The sequence below is a fragment of the Alosa pseudoharengus genome, unplaced genomic scaffold (assembly GCF_046254945.1).
Source record: "Alosa pseudoharengus isolate Yale_2024_CS ecotype anadromous, Long Island Sound unplaced genomic scaffold, YU_APseudo_1.1 YU_APseudo_1.1_scf_12, whole genome shotgun sequence".
In the NCBI taxonomy this organism is placed as follows: Eukaryota; Metazoa; Chordata; class Actinopteri; order Clupeiformes; family Clupeidae; genus Alosa; species Alosa pseudoharengus.
Window position 1 is genome coordinate 25,646,189 of NW_027468587.1, and position 26,047 is coordinate 25,672,235.

At 42.9% G+C, this 26,047-nt stretch overlaps 1 protein-coding gene across 2 annotated transcripts; it reads right to left on the bottom strand.

The window, feature by feature from the left end:
• Positions 1–1,853: 1,853 nt before the first annotated feature.
• Positions 1,854–25,213, bottom strand: LOC143119233 (pituitary tumor-transforming gene 1 protein-interacting protein). Of its 2 annotated transcripts, none has more exons than XM_076280595.1 (7): positions 24,961–25,213; positions 24,045–24,091; positions 23,824–23,932; positions 19,127–19,235; positions 16,098–16,163; positions 11,320–11,366; positions 1,854–2,539 (listed from the first exon to the last, which is right to left on the bottom strand). In XM_076280595.1, exons 1-7 carry the CDS (start codon positions 25,079–25,081, stop codon positions 2,490–2,492), a joined length of 549 nt encoding a protein of 182 aa, XP_076136710.1. In that variant the 5' UTR covers positions 25,082–25,213; the 3' UTR covers positions 1,854–2,489. The 2 variants fall into 2 exon arrangements, with proteins under 2 accessions (XP_076136710.1, XP_076136709.1); XM_076280594.1 differs by having other exon boundaries at positions 16,098–16,166.
• Between the last annotated feature and the right edge of the window lie 834 nt (positions 25,214–26,047).

Consider the following 26,047-nt stretch of genomic DNA (forward strand, 5'->3'; position numbering starts at 1 on the left):
AGTTTACCCAGCTCTTATTTTACCACTACACCTCTGCTGTGCACCAACATTAAATGCATGGGTGCTGGTGTATCTGTGGTGTGACCCAAACATTTGACACAAGGATGTTAAACACAAGAGTCTTAAAAAGTTGCCATCTACAGTGAATACGAACAGGCCTTTGCGGATGGTCTGTAAGTAGAGCTTTACAATGATCCCTTTCCTACCTCCAAAAAGGACGCGGCGGCACCTGGCAGACATCTTTCCTGCCAGTGTGCAGTCGACTAGGCTTGCTCATCATCATGACTTGACTACTGACTCGCCGTGACTGGCCACTTCTCCCTACATCAGAACATGCTTATGCTGACCAGAGATAGAGCATCTGCATTGCAAATTGCCTAGGACGGTTCTGCCATGGTTATAGCAAAGCATCTAGAATACATTAGCATGTGGGGCCATGCATGCGCACATCTGCACACATGCACAGGTCAAACTTCAGTGATGCTGCACCTTCCACCAGAATACCATATGAAACAGCCATATCACAGAAGTATGGTGATGCCTTTTTGTAGCCTATATTGTAACAAACGGGTTAAATGCAGTAGGCTACGTGAATGACAACTACTGTACGCTTAATACTGTACATCACAGTCGGAAGTATAGTAAGTATCCCCCCCGGTTGGTTAAAAAATACATGTTTAAAAGTTGTTGTATCTGCATCTGACTAATATCAACGCAAATGTAGGCTATAATGGCATTAGACATTGGGTAGAATGTAGCCTAAGATTTGATTTACGATTGGTCTCAAAATGTATGGAGTCACCAGACGTGTTGAGAGGTCGAATGACACCAGCATAGCACATTACGCATTGTCAATGTACAAGTAAGGAACCCTTAGAGCCTTTGTGAAGTAATAAAATAATGCAAACGCTTAAAGAGAGATGATAAGCCAAAGAGACCAAATGCATCGCCAGTTGCCACAGACAGCATTGTGTGCAGTCGAGCGTCCTGCAATGCTGATTGCGCGGAAGGATCACGTCACCAGGCAGTCCCCAATCCAACTGATATAAAAAATAGCAGCACCTCTGTCACAGATGGATCAACTTGTTCATATTTAAAAGGGCCTTTAGGCCTCCAAATTCTGCAACAGTTTAGTGTCATGGATGAGCACGTACCGGCGCAAAGGGCAAGAAGAAGGTCGTTAGGAAGACAAGTTACCCTCTCCCAATTTCACCGCAGCCCTAGCGGGTCACATTTAACCCTAGTGCGCCCGGAAGGGTCGGGCTGATAAATGGGCATTCGTTTTTTTATGAGGCATCCTGCGGCTACAGGGTCAGGAGGTCTGTATTAAGGTGGGAATATGCCCATCGCTGGTATGCCATTAGGGATACGCTTTCACGCGCTAGTGGTTTTTGATTATCGCCGCTTTTCCTGAGGTGCTACTAACTACATTACAGGAAGTCTGTATTGAAAACGGGAAAATACAGTTTCAAACTTATGACACGTTATAGACAATAAAGACGATAAAAAGAATCATCATCTCCATTTCTTACAGAACTGTAGGCATTCTCTTTTTCAGGGAGTTGATGGAAGAAAGAGCATAGGGTATTAAAAAGAACATCACGATGATGAACACCACAAATCCATCAACAGGAGATGGCAATCTCCGAGTCCTATGCCTGTGCTTAAGTCATAAATGTAATGAAATCTCTACTCCTCCAAGTTTTCAGTATAATTACACAGTATCATCAGTTAGTTTTCAAGCTATAAATAACTGAAAGCTGACACATTTGCAGACTTTGACAATGAAATTGTGTGTTTTTTAACCTTTGAGCACAAAGGAAATGTTGAATAGAAAAAAGTGCTCACCAGACTTTAATTTTAAAACATGATCAACATTTTAATTAGGAAACAGTCAAAATAAGAGCATGGATTATTTTAAATACAGCTGGTGCAAAACTGAACTACCAAGGTGATGCTGAGAACAGATACATCCAATCATCCACCCATCCTCACACACACACACACACACGCACGCACACACGCACGCACGCACGCACGCACACACACACACACGCACACACACGCCAAAACAATTCAAAAAGCAAAACACAAAAGGTGACATGCAGAATCGTTTTTTTTTTTTTCTTTCAAAATCTTGAGATCACCTTTCCTAAACAACAATGTCATCAGCAAGGCCATTTGCAACAGTCTTCAATTTCAGCAACACCTTCATTCAAAAAGTTAGCAGACAACAAACTAAAAGAAACACAGTAAGGAGAGATTTTTTAAAAGAGACACGCTAACTGGTGAATGGTCAATCAGGAACACCGGAGGCTGGGTGTGGCAGCAACCCCTCCCCACCCCTCTCAGTCAGAAAAAGAAAACAAAACAAAACAAAACCAGACTAGCTCCACTGGCACGAAGACCAGACGGAGGCATGGCGGACGTCTGGAGAAAGTGTGCGGCCTCTCCCGGTGCTTTTCCTGTGCCGCTGTGGCTTCTCTGCTTTACTCGTTCTCGAACTTGCTGTACGGGTGGTCGGCGTCGGGAACCAGACCTGCAGGGGGACAGAGAGGAACACGAGGAGGAAAGACGTCAGAATGTGGCTCAGTAAGCATGCGTCCCACTTCCCAGCCCAGTGTTAGCTCCCCTGCGTTCCTGTCAACGTCAAAATATGTATTCCCATGAAACTAACTAAAAATAACTCTTTCCTCTTTCATTTTGTTCATAAAACCATACCTTACTACAAATATTCCAGGCTTGGTTAAATGATTACCTCTTCATCATTCCAAGGTTATCAGGGTTTATCCGTAGAGGTTCAATTAGCAGGTAGGCAAATCATCTGAATGCAAGTCTAATTCAAAAGCATTCGTGAGCTTTATGGAACCCCCTTGGTGGCAAAGCTCATTCGCATTCATTACACCCGACACCACAGCTAAGGCCAGAGGATGAGGCGCTGATTAAAGCCAGACGGACACTTCAGGGATGTTGGTATTTGCCCAATTCTGTGTCCACTCCATCCAGTATTTTGAAAAGGGTAGAAGTGGTAGGGTGGGTGGACGAGGGCAAGATTTCTAGATTTCTGCTCATGCCTCGCTAACGCTAGCCCCCTGGCAGCAGGTATGATGCATCAGCATGTCAATGGGCTTTAATCATGCACCAGGTCCGCCACACACACACACACACACACACACCTATACTTCATAGACCCACACACACAGATGCTTCAAACACACACACACACAAACACACACACACAAACACACACACACAAACACACACACAAACACACAGCGAACACACACACACAAACACACAGCGAACACACACACACAAACACACAACACACACACACAACACAGCACACCCAAATGGGACATGGTTGTGGAAGCGAGGGACTCAGGTCAGGGACACGTCTCTTCTTCAAAGTGGGATCATTCTGCCACTGCTATTAGCTCAGGGATCTGGAGAAAGGACACTTTTTCATTTGGGGGTGACATCACTTTGAGTGAGTTGCACAAGGAATGGGAACTCAGGCGAAGGAGCATACGTTTGTGTGTGTGTGTGTGTTTTAAGGGAGTCTCATTAGTGTGTCCTTCAGTAAGAAGACAGGCTGAGGGGCCCCGTGGACTGCCGGGTAATTTGAGAGAGAGTTTGGCAGAGGAGTCTCTGTCCTGGAGTGGCCTGACGTGTGTGTGTGTGTATGTGTGTGTGTGTGTGTGTGTGTGTATGTGTGTGTGTGTCCACACACACGCTGCTGAGGGCAGGAGGAACACTGAGCAGGACTTCATCCATCATACTGTCACACTTTCCGCACACACAGACACAGACACACAAACACACACACACTTCACCCTCACACACATACTGTAATGGGCCACAGGCTAATTCCGACATACATGCAAGTCTGCCCCACAGACACCCATACATATGCAAACGCAAGCACAACACTCAACATATTCAGACAAAGGCATTATACAAAATGATGGATGGTCATCATCATTCAAGCAATGCCACCTACATAACAATGCACATGTACACGTACACACACACAAACACAGATACAAACATAGGACAAACATGCATCTGTGTAAAAAAAATGTCCTTGCTTTCAATCTTTGACACACATAGATCAATACTATCAATCAAGCAGACACAATGATTTTTCATTTCAATGGCCACTGCAACATGCAGTTACTACAAAAGCAGCTGTTTCACAATAAGGTTGTGTTTGCTGTCCATTGCATAGCAGACTTCCCCTGCATTATGTTGACTCTCATCACACGTGTACTTCATTTGGAAAAGCCTTTGAGCTCATTCCAAACCATGATGAATACCTCAGTAATTAATTGATTTCTTTTGGCCACTAATTAAAAAGCAGGGTAAAGATTAGACTGGGCTAAGTGAACTAAAGATTGGTGTTGGTGCAGATGTGTTTCAGGTCAATAACATCACACATAAACAAATAAACAAACAAACTAACAGAGATAACGAACATCTGGGTATTTTTCTGTTCCAGATCCACAACTCAAAGACCTCACTGTACATTCTACTCTAGTAAGGTTTCTCCTTAATTCTGTGGGTGTTTAATCAGTGGCAGATGGTTTGGTAAAGAAATGGTTCAACATACGTACTGTAGACTCACCACAAACCTTTTAGATATTGCCCCTGTAAACATCAAAACTATACCAATGAGGTGCTATCTCCGCATATCAAACTCAACCAAACCCTCCAAAACAGGAAGGAAAATATACAGAATGAAGACTGCACCATTTAACCAGAAGCTTCCCATAAAAATGCATAGTATTGTATAGATACATTCATTAACATGAAGACCAAAATGAATGTATTCACCACCACAATGCTAATATTATAGCACCATTATGTTAATAAACAAATGCTATTGTAAGTCTTCATGCAACATCTATTAACTGGAACAGAGTACTGTCTAGCTTATCTTAGGGACTGCTGTATAAACCTACAACACAGAGTAGGGCTGAAAGATGAATAGAAATCGAAGACAAATCACAATTTGAACTGACACAATTAGCAAATCGCAAAGGCTGTAATTAATTGTGTAGTTAGTGACTCCGTATGGTCCACCATGTCACATATATATTTTAAAATCCATGTTGTCCTTATGTGACAGACAGTCATGCGCATCAATCAGAGGTACCGTGCTCTGCATGCTTACAACTAGCCTTGCTAATTCTAGCACTTTTCAACTGACTAGAAATGACACTTGACTGTATGAAAACAGCACTCACTGATGCACTAACTTGTTCTTTTGTACTCTACCTTTTAAATTGTTTTAAATTATTTTAGATTTGTTGGGATAATTGTTTTAAAAAGTTTAAATTGATTACCATGTTGTAAGTCTCTTTGGTTAAAAAGCGTCAGCTTAATGTAATGCTAACTAATCAGATCTGGCCCATCTTAAAGCTATGTTTAGAAGTATCTTGTATAGAGTTTTGTTTTCATCCTTGGATACATAGCTGTCTATAATTCGATGTTATCAAATTGGTAATGCTTCAACACATGTTTCAGATGTATTATATAGTGGCTGTGGACTGAAGCTGGACTTCCGTTGCAAATCAAATTGCAATCGCCATATCTGTCAGAAAAAATTGCAATTCGATATTTTCCCCAAATCGCTCAGCCCCACCTCACAGAAACATGGCTCATATGGGCTCATACCTCAGGGACACTACTGCTTGTGTTGCTCTCTCCAGCGATCCTGCTGCGGTATTGGGCACAGCACTACTCTGTGGCCCCATTTCAGCACAACCTCATCCTTAATGCGCTTACGCATAGGACACGACAACGGCACCGCTGCGCTCCCACACCCATCATTTTCAATGACGTGCGCGGCGCGGCATACCACCGGTTTGCTGCAGTGGCGGCGACTACTATTTAGCGCTGAACCCAAAAGGGACGCTACCTTGTCCCCCCCCCCCCACCCCCGTCCCCTTACCTTGTCTTGTTCACCTCTCTGCTAGACAGGAGAGCCACAAGCCACACCTAACCTTTCAGTCTAAGGAAAATGAACTGACAGGAGGTCGGTGGAAGGAGTGGGAGAGAAAAAATAGAATTTAAAAAAACAAAAGAGAATTTTAAAAAAAAGAGCAGAGAGCAGAAAGAGAAAGCAGGAGGCAAGAAAAGAGAGTTGTTCACACGCCATCATTTTGGAACCTCCTACTTGATGCAGGGGGAAAGATGATCAAAACCTCCCTGCAGGTGAGAGAAAGAGGGAGGGAGAAGGAGGAGAGTGAGTAATGGCTGCGGTAGAGCAGCATCACCTGCCTGAGAAGAGCCATGCTGTGTTTGATCCCCCTTTGAACACCCTGCGACCAGCTCACTCCCTGTTCTGCTTTCTTTTTAATGCAAGCCACACACACACACACACAAACACGCACATGCACACACAGATACACACACACACACACACACACAGACACACACACAGACACACACACAGACACACACACAGACACACACACACACAAGCAAGTGGCCAAGAGCGTGACTGCAAAGGTGCGTGTGCGTGTGTGTGTGTATGTGTGTGTGTGCGTGTGTGTGCGTATGTGTGTGTATGTGTGTGCGTGTGTGTGTGTGTGCATAGGTGCACCTGAAACACTCCCGTGTGCTCCTTTTCTGTGCACCTCTCTCTCATCGCCCTCTATTCCTTCATCTCCGCCTGGAGGTCTTGCTCCCACTCCCCACTCCAGCTCTCTCCTTCTACTCTCCTTGGCCTTCCCACTGCTGCTAATGCCCATCTTCTACAGGTCAGTGTAGATGACCCTGCCCAGGGAACATGCCCTGTCCTCTTACACACCCAGACCTACACACCTCCACTCAAGGGAAGAGTTAAGAAAAGGAGGCTGCAGGAGTGAAGTGAAACTAGGCTATATTTTCACTTCTCTGACCTCCCCTCGCTGCGTTCAAGGTCGTGGTAGATTTATGCTGGCCCTTTGAGCAGCCCTTCCAAAACCACATGTGGAAGAGGTGACCCCCCCCCACCCCAGTTCTCTCCCAGCCCTTCCTCGTCTGGTGCTTCACTTTTTAGCCATCAAGGGGCCTTATTGACCCCTCAAGGCCAGCCCTTGACCGCCACACCAGGAGGCCTCTTGTTGACTGTCAGGTCAGTGAGTCATGCCCTCAGGCCCCACAGAGTGGCCATGACTCCTGCGCGGCTAACGTTAACGGCTAGCACTAATTGGGAAGCTCGATCATGTCTGTAATGCACGTGGCCTCTGGTAACCCTGTGTGTGCAATTAATGCTCACAGCTCATTAGAGACGACTGCTATTGCTGAAAAGGCAAAGCACAAACACTTGCTGGGCCATGACCTGACAAACATGGCGCCTGCTTACGATGGCTCCTTGACCCTTGACCTCCTCCTCGAGTGTGACCACGTCGTGTGAATCTGCACCACAGAGAGAGGGGTGGCGTACGCAGACATCTTGTAGGCAACTCTGCCCCCCACGGTGCGGGGCTGCCTGCTCATAAACATGACGGGCTACGCTCTCCCTGAGGTGCCTCGACATAATACTACGCCGTGTTCACATCGATTAAATGCAGCTGAAGGAAAACCTGTCGATCGAGGGGGGGGGATGGGGGAGCACATCCATTGTGTCGTGGTTGAGGAGGTGTGTGTGCGTGTGTGCGTGTGTGCGTGTGTGTGTGTGTCATCATGGTGGTGGTAATGCTCGGCCGTGAGGTGACACAGGGCCCAGGGGCGAATGAGAGAGAGCTCCTCTTTCCCACCATCACACAGAAAGCTGAGATGATGCCTTGACGGAGGACAACTACGCTGCTGGGAGGCACCAGTCACGCATTGCATTAGCTGCAGCAGAGTGCAGACAGCACAGAGATGAGTAGAGGGAGGATTACTCTATGGCTGAGCCTCTGTTTGTATGGATCTAGGCCAAGTGGCAACATAACCATGGTTGCTGCATTTATTCACATATTTATGTGATGTGACATGATCAGCCAGAGCCATTTTCTCTCTTGTGTTCTGGATTTAGCACCTATAATAAAAGCAACTTGATGAATTTAACCAGGCCAATAAAATAAGATCTACTACGTGGTTGTGCGGGTTTACAAGGCAGAGCCATGAAGAAAATGTTAGTTACTGAACTAAGCTGCATCTCAGCAAGTTACTGTTAAATATTATGCCACTTCTATACCTGAAAGTGACGTCCAGATTTTCTGTCCAACAGCATTTTTTAAGTTTATAAAAGGTTTGAATGCCTGAAGACACACCATATATATGTGGGAGCACTCCCATATTTGTAACCACTTTACCTTTTGAAAAATCTTTAGGTATTTTTAATTTTTCTCTTATGTGAAGTATCAAAATATCATGTGGTGCGACTGTCCGACCATGACTGCTGTTTGGGAAACTTCTTTAAAATTACACTGAATCTATTCAAATGTGCTTTCTGCTCTATCTGGCATTTTTTCAAAAGTGTTTTGTAGCTGTGTAGAAATGACACAGCATTTTTTATTTTTATGTCCATCCTATTATACAAACAAACTTTGTCCGAAGATGTCAACTTAATCAAATATCATGTGGTGCAACCATCAAGAAACTGCCATTTTGAGACTTTTATTTTAAAATTAATTCAAAGATCTTAAGTTGCATTCATAAACTAGTTTGCCAGGCACCCATTGGGGCAGCAAACAAGTTTGTAATTATCTCTTATATTTGGAAAAACATAGCTTAAATAACAGCTGGCAAGAAGTTGCCAAATTTGGACGTCATGTGGTATGACCTCAACAATACAATGAATATTAATTTATTTGTTCAAATTTATTTTTTGATTAGAAATGAAATAGTGACCTTTTAGAGGAATCAAGTTTGTTATGAGTAGGTGGTCAATTTTGTGCCTGTAAATTTGATCTTAAGTTGAAAATGTCATGTGGTGCGACCAAACATCATGTGGTGCGACTATTACAAAATGCATTTTTGTGTGGTTTTACATTTAATTTAGGATTTATATGCCTATGCAATTTATTTTAGTGTTATATGGAATCAATTTTTATACATTCAGAGTACATTTTCAAAGATTTCAGAAAAAAACGTTTACATTTACTCTTGGTACATTATAATGACAAAAATGTAAATACAAATCATTTTACATGTAAGTTTACTTTGGTAAATGTACATTTAATAATCATTTATCCCTCCCACTGTGTTCTGTTCAGCAAGAAAGATATATTTCACTTATTATCAACATCATAAAAATAGGCTATCACTATGTATGTGGCGGTGAGGGGCATTAACACTGTAATATAGGATTTTATTACCATTATTTTTGTTTTGTTTCACATTATTTTATTGTTTTTATTTGTTATATTATTAGTGATGATTGGGCAACATCATCACATTTGTTTAATCATCTTTTTTTGTTTAAGTTTGTTTGCTCTGAAAACTTCCCCATTTCATTTCTGTCTGTGTCTGTGTCTGTGTCTCTCTCTCTCTCACACACACACTCTCACACACTCTCACACGCTCACACACACACACACACACACACACTCACACACACTCACACACATACACACAATCTCTCTCTCTCTCTCTCTCACACACACACATACACACAGACACACACTCACTCTTTCTCTCTATCTCTATCTGTTAAAATACTAGGCCTATTACTCTCTTCATCGCTGTATCTATCACAATATATCTATCACGCTAACTATCCCACTAACACACTATCAATCACAGATCACTATCTATCACACAATCATGCTATCTATCACACTATTAATCTATCACACTACCTATCTATCATACTATCTATCTATCTTTATCCATCATCTGTCTGTCTTCTAGCCTCCCCATCTAGTTAGCCTAACTTCTATGTCTCACTCTTTTACTCAAAAAAGCTTTCATTCTGCCATTGTTAGTCTGTCTGTCTGTCTATCTTTTAATTTCTTTATCTTTTATTATCTCTTCCTTTCCATCCAACCCTGCACTTTTGTCTATCTTAATATCTTCTCCTGCCCCATCTCTTAAAATCATCTGCTAAATCCCATTCACTTTATGTCCTGAATTTCTTCTGTTTATCCCCTCGATCACTCACACGCTTTTACCTCATTTTCTCCCTTAAGCTGTCTACACTTATTTGTTTCTTTCTATGTGTGTTTGTTTTCATCACCTTCTATAATTCAAATGCCCTCACAAAGCTTATCTTTTTATACCTTTACCAATATATGGACATGTTCAACATCATTAGCAACTTAAAAATCTTTTACTTTGTGTAAAACTTTTATTTTTTATTTAATTGTTTTTTTTTTGCTTTGCAAGCACTATATTACCCTCATGAAATGAAAATATAACAGTTTATTGATCTCTCTACTTATATTTTTAACAATATGAGATCCTTGAGTCATTTGGTGCGACCACTTATCATGTGGTGCAACCAATAATAGCAATAACTGTGTTAAATTCAAAATGAAAAATAAAATTTCTGTGGTTAAATTATTAATCAGTCATATAGTATGTTTAAGTCAATGCTATTTTTCAGACTTTTCCATCAGTTTTATAAAACTTACAGGAAAAATAAGGGTTCTAAATGTATTTTATAAGGTGACAATGACATTATAGAACAAAAATATCAGTCCAATATTCACAAAAAGTAAAGAAATGTAAATACTTTGTTTCTAAACAGTTCATATTATTAAGAACTTGTAAACAAACTTTTAAGCATGTTAAGGAAATACATTTAATTTAAAGATAATCTATGGTCGCACCACATGACATTTTTTAAGGCCGCAACCAATTCATTCTCATGAAAAAACACTAAAATCACATTACTTGAAATTTTTATATGGATTTTCATATACCCAACATTCTTAATGTTTTAACAATTGAAACAGAAATTCTTATTTTTAGAATTTTAAATTTGGCCTGTTGAAAAACCTTATCCGTCATTGACCTTAAACACAAAAATCTGCATTGTATTCTTCCATTGTATTCGCCCTGTATTAAAAGTAAATAAATATGAGTAATTCAGTACCATACAGATGTGTGGGGCTTAGTAGCTGTGTGGAGGAGAACTGGACAATGCTGAGTGTGAGGTTCTGAGTGTGGGTGTTGCTGAACAGGCAGTAAGTGGAAACTGGTACATACCATACTTTGTGTGTGTGTGTGTGTGTGTGTGTGTGTGTGTGTGTGTGTGTGTGTGTGTGTGTGTGTGTGTGTGTGTGTGTGTGTGTGTGTGTGTGTGTGTGTGTGTGTGTGTATAAAAGCCTGTGAGGAACTGGTACATACCATACTTCTTTTGTGTGAGTGTGTGTGAGCGCATGAGGAAATGGTACATACCATACTTCTTGCGGATCTCATCATGACGAGCCTTCCTGTCGACTCTCCTGCGAGGGGAACAGAGAGAGGCAGCAGAGTGACCACAGGGCAGGTTATGGTGACCACACATGGGAAGCGGTCATTATGTCATCAGTTTACTTTTAGAACAGGGTGAACTTTTCTGGCAGCATGACACCGAGGACTATTATTACATTAGGTCAGTAGTTCTCAAACTTTTTCTGTCATTCCACACGTTGGAGGTGGGGAATTTTTAAGCCCCACCTGACACTATCAACCCAGCAAAATGGATGTTAAAATATTGTTTTTGCATTTTGGTTTGATAGCAATAATTGTACGCTTAAAATTAATAATAATTTAATTTCTAGACTAGTTTCAGTTGGCCATGTGGCCCTTCTTGGTTTAAAACAAAGACACCCTCCCCTTCCCCTAATGAAATGCTAATGTACTGGTTCTAAGGGTCCACAAGACAAAGGATGATACCTTGATATAATGTATCCATGTGTCATAAAATGTAAATATATTCATGTCTGGTATCATTGTAATAGTCTCAGTACAAGGATTGTAATGATTTGATTGTGAGAATGTTTGGAACATTCTATAAGTGATATTTCTGATATACAAGATATCTCTCCTCATGCTATTCAGATAGGTGTGAAGTGGGTGTGAGTAGGTGTGTCTGATGCCAAGTGGAGAACCAATCACGTGGGATTGTTTTGCTGCCATGGGTTTCCTTTGTTTAACCCATACAAAAGTAACTAAACTGCAATGTTTGTCAGACTAAGAAGAAGACTAAGATTAGAACATGGAGAACTGAAAGAGAGAGAGGTTGATCCAACAGACCATAGACCATTTTTTTGTACCCTCTCTGCTTGTAACAGAATAAACCTGATTCCTGAGTTTTTCCTGAAGTTTGCCAGTCTAAGATTAATATTAAGTAATTATTCACCACAATTACTTTCAGGTTCAACGTTACATTTCCGGTCCGCTGGATCAGTCATCATGTCATTTTAATTCATATGTCAGTTTGTTTATGACACTTGTGTTTGTGCGTGGCTATTTTGTTTTCAATCTATGATCTTCCTTGTCAAAAAAGAGAGGCATTATTAAAGATAAGCACAAATATAAATACAATTCCTACTGTTGATTGTGCCACACCGGTCATGCCTCTATTCCCCACTAGTGGGGCCCACCCCACACTTTGAGAACCTCTGCATTAGGTACATTTCATAGACTTTAGGGTCCAATTTCACGAGACAATAGCAACACACGCTGGTCCCAGCTGTAAATGTCACTGCACAAACTAGCATTTTCCTCTGACCAAAGCAATGTCCACTTCAACCTCACACATGACAACGCAAAAGAACACTACCAGTCTCTTTTGAGGAGTTTGTAGTGACAGGATGGACGATAAGGCGTGGATCACATTGACCAGTGGCAAACAGCAGATTTCCTACTGTTTGTTATGATTCAACAGCGGAACAGTTGGCGCTGGCCTCAAACAATTTGAGCGTTGGACTTGGACTTTAAAAGCATAACGTGAGGCTCATTCATTGTCAGTTTAGGCATCAGGACAGCCTCATCTGCAAAGCTTCCAGGGACGGGACAGACAGGAAGTGTGTGTGAGTGTTTGAGGGTCTCATCTGCAAAGTTTTCAGTGATGGGCTGGACAGTAACCATGTGAGAGTGTTTACGGGACCCCCCAAACACACACACACACTCTGTCCTAGAGTGTTGCACGCGACTCCAGTGACCGATCCCCTGCCACAGCCCGGCTGCTCAGTGCCGCACCTGTCACTTTGGCTTTGCACCGCGCTTTTCACACTTTCTGACCGTCAGTCATTATCGTCCACGCCACTCCCTGAGCATCAGCACTTCTGATGGCTACACAGGACACACACAAGGGCGGGGGGGGTGGCAGGCACTGATACACTGAGCGCACGCTCGCGCACACACACACGCACACGCACGCGCACGCGCACGCGCACACACACACACACACACACAGACAGACACACAGACACACACACACACACACACACTCTCTCTCTCTCTCTCTATCACTCCATCTCTCACACACAGAGACTCACTCCAATTAAACACATATGCCTTTTTTATCTCACACACCCTTGGAGTATCTCACTCACTCTCTCACATGCTCTATCACACACACACAGAAAGTGTCACTGATGCGTCATCTCCTTCTGTGGCATTCATTTCTCTTTATAGAAAAAACAAATCAACGGTAAAGAATACCCACACTGCCATGTTCATCCGCATGTGAATTACTGTTGTTTCAGAAAACAAAAGCAGGGCAATGCGCAACTCCTACAGTGAAGTGCTGCAGAGGCGCCGTGGCTTTGCCTGAGATGGCGCTGCATTATTTAGGAGGCAGGGTTAATGTCTTTGTTTAAATCTGCCCCACGCTCCCAGTAGACCCCTGTCTTCCACTCCCCCCCCCTCCCCACACACACACACTGGCCTGTCGTAAAACAACAACAGCAGCGGTGTTTTCGATGGGGCCCTGCCTCACAGCCAGGGGGCAGGCTAAGGAACGTCTGTTCACACATCATCACTCTCTCCTAACCCCCCCCACCCCCATCCGTACGTCCCAGAAGCCCAGGAGGGCGGGTAGCCAGGCTGCTTTGTGCCGTCTTTTGTGCCGGGACGTAAATCCAGTCGGTATCCACACACACACACAAAGAGCCCGCTGTAAATCAGTCTACTCTTTATGACCAGGTAGTGATCTGTGAGCAATCAACGCCACTCTACAGACAGGCAGCAGCGGCCTGGGTGCCATCTGCCTGACGAAGATGAAGACACACACACACACACACACACACACAGCTTTTCTGCATAGCTATACACACCATCAACAAGTGGGGTGGAGGCAAGGATTACCATAAAGACAGAGAGAGGACAGAGAATGAGAGAGAGAGGGAGGGAGAGAAAGAGAGAGAGAAGGGTAGAGAGAGAATAATAGATTGATAGACTACGGGGTCAGCTGGACACAGCCAGCAGATGTCCGCTGCAGGGCCTATACTGGCAGACGAGTGAAGCAACTTCATCAACAGGTGATTATCAGGTGAAGTCTCTCTCACACACACACACACACACACGTATGTACGATATATCACACCCATGAGGGAGGCACAGACTGAGTAAACATAAAACATTATAGGGTTTCTTCATGGTAAAATAGCCATTCTCTCAGTGTGCAGAACAAGATTTCCTGTGATGGTTTGTATGGCCCACTGGGAGCCAACTAGGGATGGATGACAGACTTCAGAAACTATATCATCATATTTATGACGATGGGAAAATAGTACCATTGGCCACTGTTTTTTTTTTGGGGGTCAGCTTGGGACCGTCCAAACACAAAAAAGTCAATTCAATCCTGACCATCAAACATCGTCTTCCTTATCTACAGTTTGAACTCTGCCTTCTGCCATGCTTGCTCTCGTTCTGCTTGTGAGCTGCCCACCTTGCAGCTCATCTGTAACCATGTCATCAACTAGATCATTAACATCACAATATGATCAATTCATTATCATGGGCAGGAATTCTCCCCGTATATCGATAACGATATGATGTGGCACGTCCCTAGAGCCAACTGTTCTGATGATGATGCAAAACTCAGCCTGGAGTAGTGTGTAAGAGGTAGGCTACACTGCTTTTAACATGCATGCACACACACACACACATACACACGCATTTTCTACCAGTCCACACTCACCTGCACTAGAGGGACTTCTTTCATAGGGTGGATCTGATTTTGTAGTGAATTGCCACGGTGCCATTTAATGGCACCTGACTCCAGGTACCCAGATGAGGTGGATATAAGAAGGCCTCACATCCCACATGTCTTCCTGCACTTTAGATGTGGAAACACTCTACTTCTCCACACACACACACACACACCCACACACAGAGAGCATTCGAGTGCACCCCACCCCTCCACACACACACAAAAACACACAGCACCCACAATGCACCCCACCCTGCCCACATCTGTGCCATGGAAAATCCTTACGCGCCAGCGAGTGTCTAAAACGCCTCATTAGACTATTTCCTCCCTCCAGAAAGGCTGCTACACACAAACAGCCACATGTGGAAAATCTACTACACACAAACAGCCACATGTAGAAATTCTGCCGTAGAGCCGCATAAGAGACAAACTGGAGGTTTGCACGTTGTGGCCTGGTGTTTGTGCATTGTGGCTGCATTGTGCATGTGCTTGCACGTTGTCTGGACATTGTGTTCTAAGGTTTGTTATAAGCAGGACTTTGATGGCAAGAGTTCACTGTCCAAACTCAGATGCTGATATGCATAATGGAATGACAAACAACTACCCCCGGAAGCCTCTCTCTATAGAAGGGAAACCTAGTTGAGGATTAAAGAACAGCAGCTGCTGAATATCCAAAAACACCCCCCCCCCTCCCCTATTCTGCTGCATATATTTTACCTTCTTGAAAAACACACATTTTACCTGCCATTAATCAAAAGCAAAACAAAGGAGTACCGTGACGGGAATGTTGGGAAACGAACGTTCTAAAGAATATCTGGGTTCATTGAATTCAACATAGAATTTTAGAACCTTCAATTGTTGCGGAACTTAGCATGTTCAAAAACCTACACCTTTAAGGGTTAACACAATATTAGTGTTGCACTCTCAAGTGTAAGTTCAAGGTCACATGCTAATTGTGCTTGCTGCTTCATTATGCTTCATGTCCACTAGTTAATGTGAGCCTATGTGGATGGTCAGAGATTTGAACTCTTACCGGTCATCTGAGCGCTGTCGGGCCTCCTCTCGTCTTCTGGCCAACCTCTCCTCATCTCTGTCAGGGCTACTAAACAAACAAACAAACAAACACACAAACAAACAAACATTAGCTACCCACCTTTGAATCTACAATATGCAGCTCCTTAGGGAACATATAAAAAATGCTTCCTCAGCTTGTAGGCTTTGTGCTGTTTGTCAGCCCGACTGTTCCGGGTTCCGCTGTGGCAAACCTGTCACATGATTCCCCGTCAGCTCTCCTCAGCTGAGCAGGCTTCTAATTTACAAACCTGACAACAGACATACTGCTCAACAGGCAGAGAGAGGTGCAACCAACACCTCGGTTCAAACCACTGGTCTGCATCCCAGGAAGCAAATGCCAATTAGCATTCCTGTTCTAAACTGTAAGGTCACTTGGGTTGGCATAAATGAATAAATGATGTGTATGTAGAGGGAAGACACAACCAGAGGCAGGATGTAAAGTGTAAATGAGGAGTAACTCCGTGATATGAAGGGCGTCTGCTGCAGATGTCAAGGTCGCGAGCCATCGATCTTATAAATGACCTTGTTCCTGTGGCTTCCAGCAGATGCTTGAGAAGCAGCAGGTCCAGCCTTTGGAAAGGATTGCGACAGGCTCGTTTGGATAAATCATCGGCTTTAGGAGAGGAGGTGAAATAGCCCCAGTGTAGTTTTATCTGGGGCAGCAGTGAAAATGAATGTGGTGTGTTGTTGCATCGGGGGGTGGGGGGGGTGTGTGTGTGCATGTGTGTGAATGTGTATGTGTGTGGTGTTCGCAGTGTTAATTAAGTGTGAGGGGAGAGTTAATGACAAATGAACAGATATGGAACTGCTTGACACGTACAGGAGAGAGGCAGGGAGCACACCTCCCAGCAAGGAGAGGCCAAACGGCAGCGGAGAGTGAGAGGCGACGATGAGTGTGATTACACGAGAGTGTGTGTGTGACGGAGTGTGAGTGTGAGTGCGTGCTTGAGTGTGTGTGAGCGTGATTGTGAGTGTGAATGTGAGTGTGTTTGAGAGTGAGAAAGACTACATACAGTAGCAGATCATCTCTCTGTATCTTTCCACCTTCTGAGGGATTACAGACATCGATCGAGCGGAAAGAAGCCCACTTGTGTTGGTTGTGGCCAGCATTCCAGACACTGAACCTGATCAGTGCTTTTGGCAAAGCCACCGATCCCAATCGAGCTGCTTCAAGAGGTCTACTATGTTCACCATAAATGTCTAAGTGCTTTTGGTCATTGGTCACCTAGACACAAAAATGTATGTGTGTGTGTGTGTGTGTGGGTTAACATGACCCCTGGAGGCAAACATACGAAAAAAATTGGTCATCCTAGGCCCTACGGTTCTCAAGATATTCACAGAAAACTGTGTCTGCCCTACCCTCCTTTCGGGGGGTCCAGTACAGCGGGGGGGCTACAGATCAAAACGAAAAACGATGGTTCCATGCTATCCATGTGGGGTTACATGCCCACCAAGTTTCGTGTACCCCAGTCTTTCAGTGTCCCGGGAATCCTTGTTGGTGCACGGTCAGTAAATGTACACATAAATTATTTTATTGTAAGGCCCCCCATGAACGAAAGTTCACAAAACTTGGCATGCATTCGGAGGGTGTCATAATGATCCTACACTTTCAATGTCGTGCAGTTTTGACCATGTCAGCCAGAGTTATTGTGATGAAAACACCTAATGTTTTGCTTTTTCATTTTTAACTAGGTGGCGCTATACATGAAATAAGTGGTAATGGGATGGGTTGACATGCCCCCTTAAGACCAACATACAAAAAAAAGGTGGACCTCTTAGGCCCTACGGTTCTCGAGATATTCACAGAAAACTGTCTCCGGCCACCTACAGGCCAGTTGGTGTATAGTAACATAAATTAATTTATTGTGTGGCCCCCCATGAACGGAATTCCACGAAACTTGGCGTGTATTCAGAGGGTGTCATAATGATCCTACACTTCCAATTTCGTGCAGTTTTGACTATGTTAGGTCACAGATACCTGCGATTACAACACCTCATTTTTACTTTTTTGTGTTTAACTAGGTGGCGCTATACATGAAATGAGTGGTTATGGAATGGGTTGACATGGCCCCTTGAGATCAACATACAAAAAAAATGGTCCTCCTAAACCTTACGGTTCTCGAGATATTCACAGAAAACTGTGTCTGCCCTACCCTCCTTTCAGGGGGTGCAGTCCAGCGGGGGGGCCACAGATCAAAACGAAAAACGATGGTTCCATGCTATCCATGTGGGGTTACATGCCCACCAAGTTTCGTCTACCCCGGTCTTTCAGTGTCCCGGGAATCATTGACGGAAATTTTGACATGCGAAAAAAAAAAAAAAAAAAAATCTGACTAAACCTATATGACCGCCGCTTCGCTGCGCGGCGGTCATAATAAATACACATATAAACATCTACTTTACCAGGCAACATACGTTTCTTTGCACTCATCAACTAGTGAACTCAACTGTTCAACATTTCAATTCAGACAATAAACTACTGTACTTTAAAGAAAAGTTGAGGACAAGAGTATCGGCTACTCCTTGAATAGCAAAGTCATTAGACCGATGACCTAATTTGACACATGATCATGTAAGAACCTCATCCTATTCCTGAGTGACAGGGTTTGTCCCATGGCTCGCATGGCAAAGTCTGGCCACAGCAGCATAACTGTGCAGAGGAGAGAGAGGCAGATGCAGAGCTGAAGCCCAGAGCCTGGCCTATTAACATAATATGAGTGTGAGATGAGAGGGGAAGAGAGACTGCAGCACTGTGTGTGTGTGTGTGTGTGTATTTCTGTGAGTCTGTATGTGTGTGTATGAGTGAGTATTTCTGTCAAGATTGATTGAAGTTGCAGCCGGGTTGATTTAAATATCATGGGTGGGTGGCACATCTTGCATACTATGGAATACAACCCTAGCAGCGCCCCTGCGTATGTGTGTGTGTGTGTGTGTGTGTGTGTGTGTGTGTGTGTGTGAGAGAGAGAGAGAGAGAGATGAGGACTGTACCCTGAGGAGCTCTTCCTGCAGCAGTAGCAACAGCAGCAGCACACCATCACGCTCAGCAGGATGGTCCCGACCACTACAGCCATGGTGATGATCAGAGCCTCGAAGTTCACTAAGTGAGGGACACACACACACACACACACACACACACACACACAAGAACACACTTGCAATTACTTGTCTCCAAAAGACAAACAAAGACTGACACACTATTCTGACGCATCAACAGTAAAACTGCAACCAGAGTGCCAGGTGAATCCTTAGAAAAACATAAGAGCTGAGACTGCTGACAACTTTTGAAGGTCACTATCCATTATTTCATCAACTTTATATAGGTTAAATATCTTTTGCCATTTTGTTATCTTCACATCACATGGAACACAGAACAGCGCACAGAATAGATTTCCTGACTGAAAGTGCACTCTTAAAATGGCTGGCAAGGGAAGGTCATCCGTTGAGCTTTGGTTTGTCATATTGGTCAGCAGTAGAATGTAGTTCATTAATCAATTCACCCTACCAAACATTTTGCGAGGGTCATGTTGGATGTTGTTTCTGCCTGGATATACTTTAAAGGCGAACCATGCAGGTTTTTTTAGCTTAATTTAGCTTAATTTACCTTAACTTAACAGCTTCGGAGTCGATGGAATGGTTATATGACTTTTTTCGGATTGAATGGTGGCCGTCTCACTTCCCCCTAGCACATGTGAGCGGGAAAACCACCCTTGCAACTTTGGGCTGACGGCCTTAGTGTCAGGAAGTATAACGAGTGTAACAAATTGGTTTACTGCATTTAAATACACATACACGCCAGGCACTGGCTAGAACAAGGTAGCGATGGAGCTGCAAAGCAATTGTCTCCAAATGTGCCGCCCCCCCCCCCCCCTTAGGGTCAGACACACACACACACACACACACACACACATATATAAATAAGGAAGTAGCCTAAACTATAAATGCTACATTATAGAAGCTGTGTAGAATGCACACTGAACCCGAGTGCTGGAAGACACAGTGTGAAGCACTCTATTGCAAGTCCACTGTTGCCATCTGCTGTTTGTAAGTTGATGTTACACCATCAGAAAAACTTAATCAGTGGGGCTTCATTCAATCCCTTTTGTTTGAGAGCCTGGAATGCAGAGAAAGTAGATTTATTAGGGCAGATTCAGGACAAATCCTTTTTGTAAGACCTCAAACAAAGGGATTTGTTTGATACATTACTTTCTGCTCTATTTTGACATCAGACTGAAAGCAACCGTTGCCATGTTGAGAATATACAGCATAGTGCTACTTCTGTAATACATTTCCCTTATGACTTGTGTAGGGATGTGTTAATACCAGAAATGTAGAAGTCGATACCAATACCAGTGAAATCAAATAGACGATTCACCATACCCTAAGCGATACCACGGTAAAAAAAAAAAACATTCAATGGTTTTATGCTTAGTTTCTCAATAAATGTGATGATGTCCCAAGATTTCTCCATTTCAATTGCTGTAATTTCACCTAAGCCTACAATGCTTGGAAGAACTGAAAATAGCCTACTGGCTATACACAACAAAACGAAAAGTCAACATAATGCATAATTGGTCACAGGGAACACGCCTAGTGAAATGTATACAAAGGTGTGAGGTGCTGGTATCCCATCATGGCTGATCTGTTTAGTTCAGTTAGACAGGACATTTGATCAGATTTCTAAGACAGGGCTGAGGTGCCTTTTGATAAATGTCCAGTGTTCAATTGCCTGCTTCCCTGGCGGTCACTTAAACTCCTGCATTTACTATCCTCTGATTACCATGTACTGTAGTCATAGCTCATATTTAATAAAAAGATAGTGATTATTTTTACTTCATGGCCTCCATTTGCAATGTAGCTTGAATGTCACTCCATGTGTAAGCTTTGGACCAAAGTGTCTGCTACATGGACAAATGTACCAGTTATTCTTGTGTGTTTTGGGACACACAAAGAAAACACCAAACAGCTGACAATCCTTAGATGAGTTCAAGTCAATTCTTGGACCAGGCTTTGGTTCTGAATCAGTGAAGTCTTGAATATGATATTTGTTTTGAGTAATGACTGAAGGCCCTGGGGAAACCTAATATAGCATCAAATAAAGCCTCGGTTTCTATGTCCCTAATCGAAAGCAAATCCTGACCTAGATACTTTCCTTTCTGAACTGCTGCCGTTCTGCTGACGACACAATGAAAGTTTAAAATCCAATTTGCTGGCGCCCAAATCCTCCATAAACATTTGTGTGAGTGTTGCAGTCAGCACACAGCGAGCATACTGAGCAGCACCATGCAGCGGCTCGAGTGATGGCCAGCGCAGACTTCCTGCTGGGCTGGGTTCACAGCGTTCGCCACAAAGCCTTGATAAACACATCAACAACACAGCGAGAAACTACCGCCAGCAATCAGCATCTGGTCGCGTTGGCTTGATATGCTTAGGCCGCAACTGTGTGAACCCCTAGCACATGTTCTGCATTCAAATGACTGATAGGACCATACACCCGTCTAACCCCTTCATCAGGCATAGCCTAGCCCAAACCATTCATTCTATTCTAATCAAAAATGTGATTAGTAATCTCTGTGTAGATACAAAGATTTGTCCATAGGCCTGTGTAAAGGTTACACACACAGGGTTCAGTGTGGCTCATGTTTAGCAAAAGGGAACAGCCAGTTTGATTGACACATTCAACTAACTAGTTTGCACTGACACATTTAAGACTCTGGTCAGTGTTTGCGGTCTTGAAATGAGACTTGAAAATAGCATTCTTTTTTTCATACATCATTTTCACAACCCACATGTGCACTCTCCTCCCCATTTTATTTAGTTTTGTTCTTGATGTTACTTTACTTGCAATTACTTAGGCGAATTAATTTCCATAGGTCGCTCAATTTTCTGGTCTTGTTTAAGCTTCCAAAAATGCCCCATCTTTACTTTTACTAATTTCTGACACATACAGTAGGCTAAATAAATAAAGTGTTGATAAAGTTAAAGATAAAGTGTTGCATTATTATGTCATCTCAGAACAAAAATGAAATCAAAAGAAACCAAAACCTTCTTTCAGTTTTTGTAACTTGTAGTCACAAAACAAACCCAACTCAAAAAACCCCCTCAAACCCAACTGTCAAGCCAGGCTGAGAAAAGGCTAACTCAAGTTCACACGACTTAATGACCAGGGCTTCAAACATAAAAGAATGAGAAAACGTTTGCATCCCTATCATTAAACAGTCTGTCTGTGTTGTGCCCGCCCCCACAATGCTGCCTTGATGCCAACGTCATGCTCAGGTGAAGCAAGGGAAGTTTCTGATGATATCAGAAAAGTCATCACGCTGGATGATATCAGCATAAGCATCACGCTGGATGGTATCAGAATAAGTAAAAGTTGCTGTTGCTGTTTTTTTGTGGTATAGACCAGAAACCCAGGGGCAGTAGACCTGAGGAGGTCTCGTGGAGGTTAAATCAAGCACCATGGCTTTGAACTGATAATGGGGAAGCGATTAGCCTTCACAAGCCTTAATTGGCCTGGCTTTGGCTCGACGATGGGGAGGGGGCTATTGTGTCATAGTCTGTATGATGTGGGCAACAGGCTGTGCCATGTTTACAATGTAGTATTGGAAACTTGTTTTCACCATTTATACAAAACCATTAGGGATGCAACAATGCACCATGAATCAGCTAAAAATCGATACAAATTTGACCGGTACAACCGGTTGAGATAAAAAATGAATTGCGATGCAAATTTTTAAACAAAATAAGGCGTAATTTGCTTTTTATTTCACTTGTTGAGCTGTAATTGGGAGAAGTATCCATGTCCAAAGATTATTCTAGGTGGGGCCTATGTCTCCTATGCATGTTCTCTTGTTCTGAATGCTAGGCTGTATGTCTAGGGCTCTATTTTAACAATCTGAAACGCATTGTCTGAAAAGGTGTGGCTAGTCCAAAATTGCTATCTTGACGGCGTAAAAAGTTCAAAAGGGTTGTTCTTATGTTTCTTAAATCAGTCATGGGTGTGTTTTGTGTGCAACATCCATTAAACCAATGAGAATGTGACATCTGTCATTCCCTATCAGAGCAAGGAGTGCAACATCAAACAGCGCGTTAATATTTTAACAGTCAGCTCATCTGAAAGAATCTGCTTGCATGTAAAACCGTGTATACAACACCAGGATTCTACTAAATCTTGCTTTACTAAAATGTGTGTGTGATTAGTTGATTATTGCTGATGCATCTGCACTCATCTATTACTTGAACTCTCTCAAACTGAAACTAACTTCACCATGGTCTCATAAGTAAAGACAAAACAGTTTTTAGTTATTTACTTTCTCTATTGACTGACAAGGGATTACAAACGAAAACATAAAGTACCCCAATAATGCTCGAATGACTGAATAAAAACCCCGGCTTTTTGCTAGGTTTTTCTTGGTCAGTGGCCTAATGATTTTTTTATGAGTGTAAGACATCAATTTTTGGATCATGCGCCTGACCACACCTATTTTTTTTAATCGACACACCGAGCTGGAGCGCATGACAAAAAATTCATCACTGCCTTGGGTGTAAGACAGAAACAAGACTTCCATTGCGCTTGGCGCCATATTGGGCCGGTCTAAGATAATCTACTGGATGCCTACGTTTCCCTCCAGATCACTAAAGCATTTATCTCTCTCCCCTTAGCACCAGCGAGATGGTGCTGTACTCACCCCAGCAGACTCCCCATCGTGCCTGGGACAGGCTGCACACTGAAGATGGTGGTATAATGGAAGACACCGGGTAATGGCTGCATGTGTTGTTGGTCATGCACCAAAGGCACTAGGGAAGAGGGAAATATTTATTTGTACTATTCATTAGTGTTAGCAGGAGGTAAACACAAATATGAGGTGAATCATCATCAGATCATTAAACACCTCTAATAAGAGCTTACCGTTACGTTGGCAAGACAGTCTTCACATGATGTCCGGACATTGCAAGCTAGTGATAAAATGTGAATAAATTACATATTGTTGCAATGGTAGCCTTCACTTTGTATAAGCCTTATAATTTGTTTGAGATTTGGGGTTATTGTGAGTCAGCCTTTACAGCGAACATAGCCTAACTAAAGGCTTCTTTGCTTCTACCTGATACACAAGGTAAGCGAAGTAGATCTGTGGATCATTTCCTCATATTACATTGTATACTAGGCAGTAACATGCCTTAAAACAATTTGGCAGCTAAAATTATTTAGGTCCAACATCAAGTGCATTATTTCTTGACTCAACAGCTGCGAGCGAATGGGCCGAGACATGCCTCGTGACAGGACTACAAAATCCCAAATATTTCAAGTCTAATTCATCTGCAAGTCTTTAATCTCAACAGCATTGTGGCCATTAGGGTCACATCCGAGCAGACATGGCTAAGACAAATGCACTATAGTTAGGCTATTCATGAAGTTGCTATTTACGCAGCTTTAGCAACAAAGATGAATATGGCAAGTGTGCACTTTAACTTTCAGTAGCTATTCAATTCAGTGAATAAATTCAACATGCAACGTCTCATCCTATGTCGACAATTTAACAACACATATGGCCCATTATCACAGCAAGAGTTAAGATGGTAGGCATTCCTATTAGCCAACTTTCGAAGCTTAGTTAACATAGCTGACTGGTGTTAAACTCAATTGGTTGTCCCAATCAAACGAGGAAGGTAAGGTTAAGACATTAACTGCATTACGGTGTGATGCATTTCTGTCAAGACAGCTGTCAACAAAAAAAACAAAAACAGAACAGCATGGTCAACAAAACAAAGCATCGCTGCGACACAGTCTGCAATCAATAATTTTACAAAAATAACGAAAACCTTACGCTTCTGAACAGGTGTTGGAGATGTCGGAGACGGAGTCACACAAGTTCCTTGTTGAACAACAGCGCAAATAACAACAATGAATACAACAAACGTCGAACTGCAGGCTCCTTGTGTAGGCATACTGTGGGTATTTAATCCAAGGTGTTATTGATAGTGGTGGTTTACTTGATAAAATCTCGCAAAATGATAACAAAAGTTTCCCTTTCCTTAATCTGGAATGACGACGTTTGATTGTTGCACACACTTCCTGTTTCCTGCTTTTGATGTTGCCGAGTGAGAGGATTTAAACTCAGAGCACTAGTGCCCCCAGCTGTTCAGGCGAAGGCAATACACAAAATCCATTAGCCCAAGATGTTTGCAAGATGTAGGCTACTGGTGATAAATTACTTTAATCCATGGTGATGAGAAAATGACATGCGGGCAAGTTTTCCCTGTGACAACATACCCTCCATGTTTTATGAATTCATACAGGCCTAGTCATAATATTATCATTTGCCTATTAAAGACAACATAGCCTATGACCAGAGACTTTCTAACGAGGAGACAAAGCACTTAGAACAGGGGTGTCAAACTCATATTAGCCTAGGTAGTGGGCCAGATTTGTTGGAATGAGACCTTGTGGGGGCCCATCATTGTCATGGTCATTATCATTTTTCTGCATGGGTATTAGAGTGTTATTTGATGATATCACTTTTGAGCAAACAAGTACAAATAATGTGCTGCTGTCATATACTGCCAAATTACATTTGCTTCCAGGGCTAGTCTAGCAACTCTCCGTTGGCTTATGAGCTCGAAAAATTAAACTTCTATCAGGCCAATCAAATCGTGTATAGAGTCGTTAGGCGGGCTTAACATAATGATTAATGGCAGAGTTGCAATGGTTTGGCTTGAATTCCCTGCTACTTGAAAACAAAGAAGATGGATGTTGCTGTTGGTCAACAGTGCGACACGAGTTGCAGAGGGAATTTGAAAGACAACCGATTATCCCGCCCCTCGGACTGAGCACTGCGAACGGTGAGTACCCAGACCCTACATGTTAATGTGGGTCTGGCTCGTCAGGCTAATCTCTGGCTCTGGCTAATCTTT

Bases quoted from the DNA above. Each gene is read 5' to 3' on its own strand.
- LOC143119233 (XM_076280594.1), bottom strand. From the start codon at position 25,081: ATGCCTACACAAGGAGCCTGCAGTTCGACGTTTGTTGTATTCATTGTT. The intron at 23,933-24,044 runs GTAAGCTCTTAT...CCTCTTCCCTAG, and splicing joins ACTGTCTTGCCAACGTAACG to TGCCTTTGGTGCATGACCAA. The intron at 16,167-19,126 runs GTACAGTCCTCA...TTGTTTGTTTAG, and splicing joins TGCAGGAAGAGCTCCTCAGG to TAGCCCTGACAGAGATGAGG.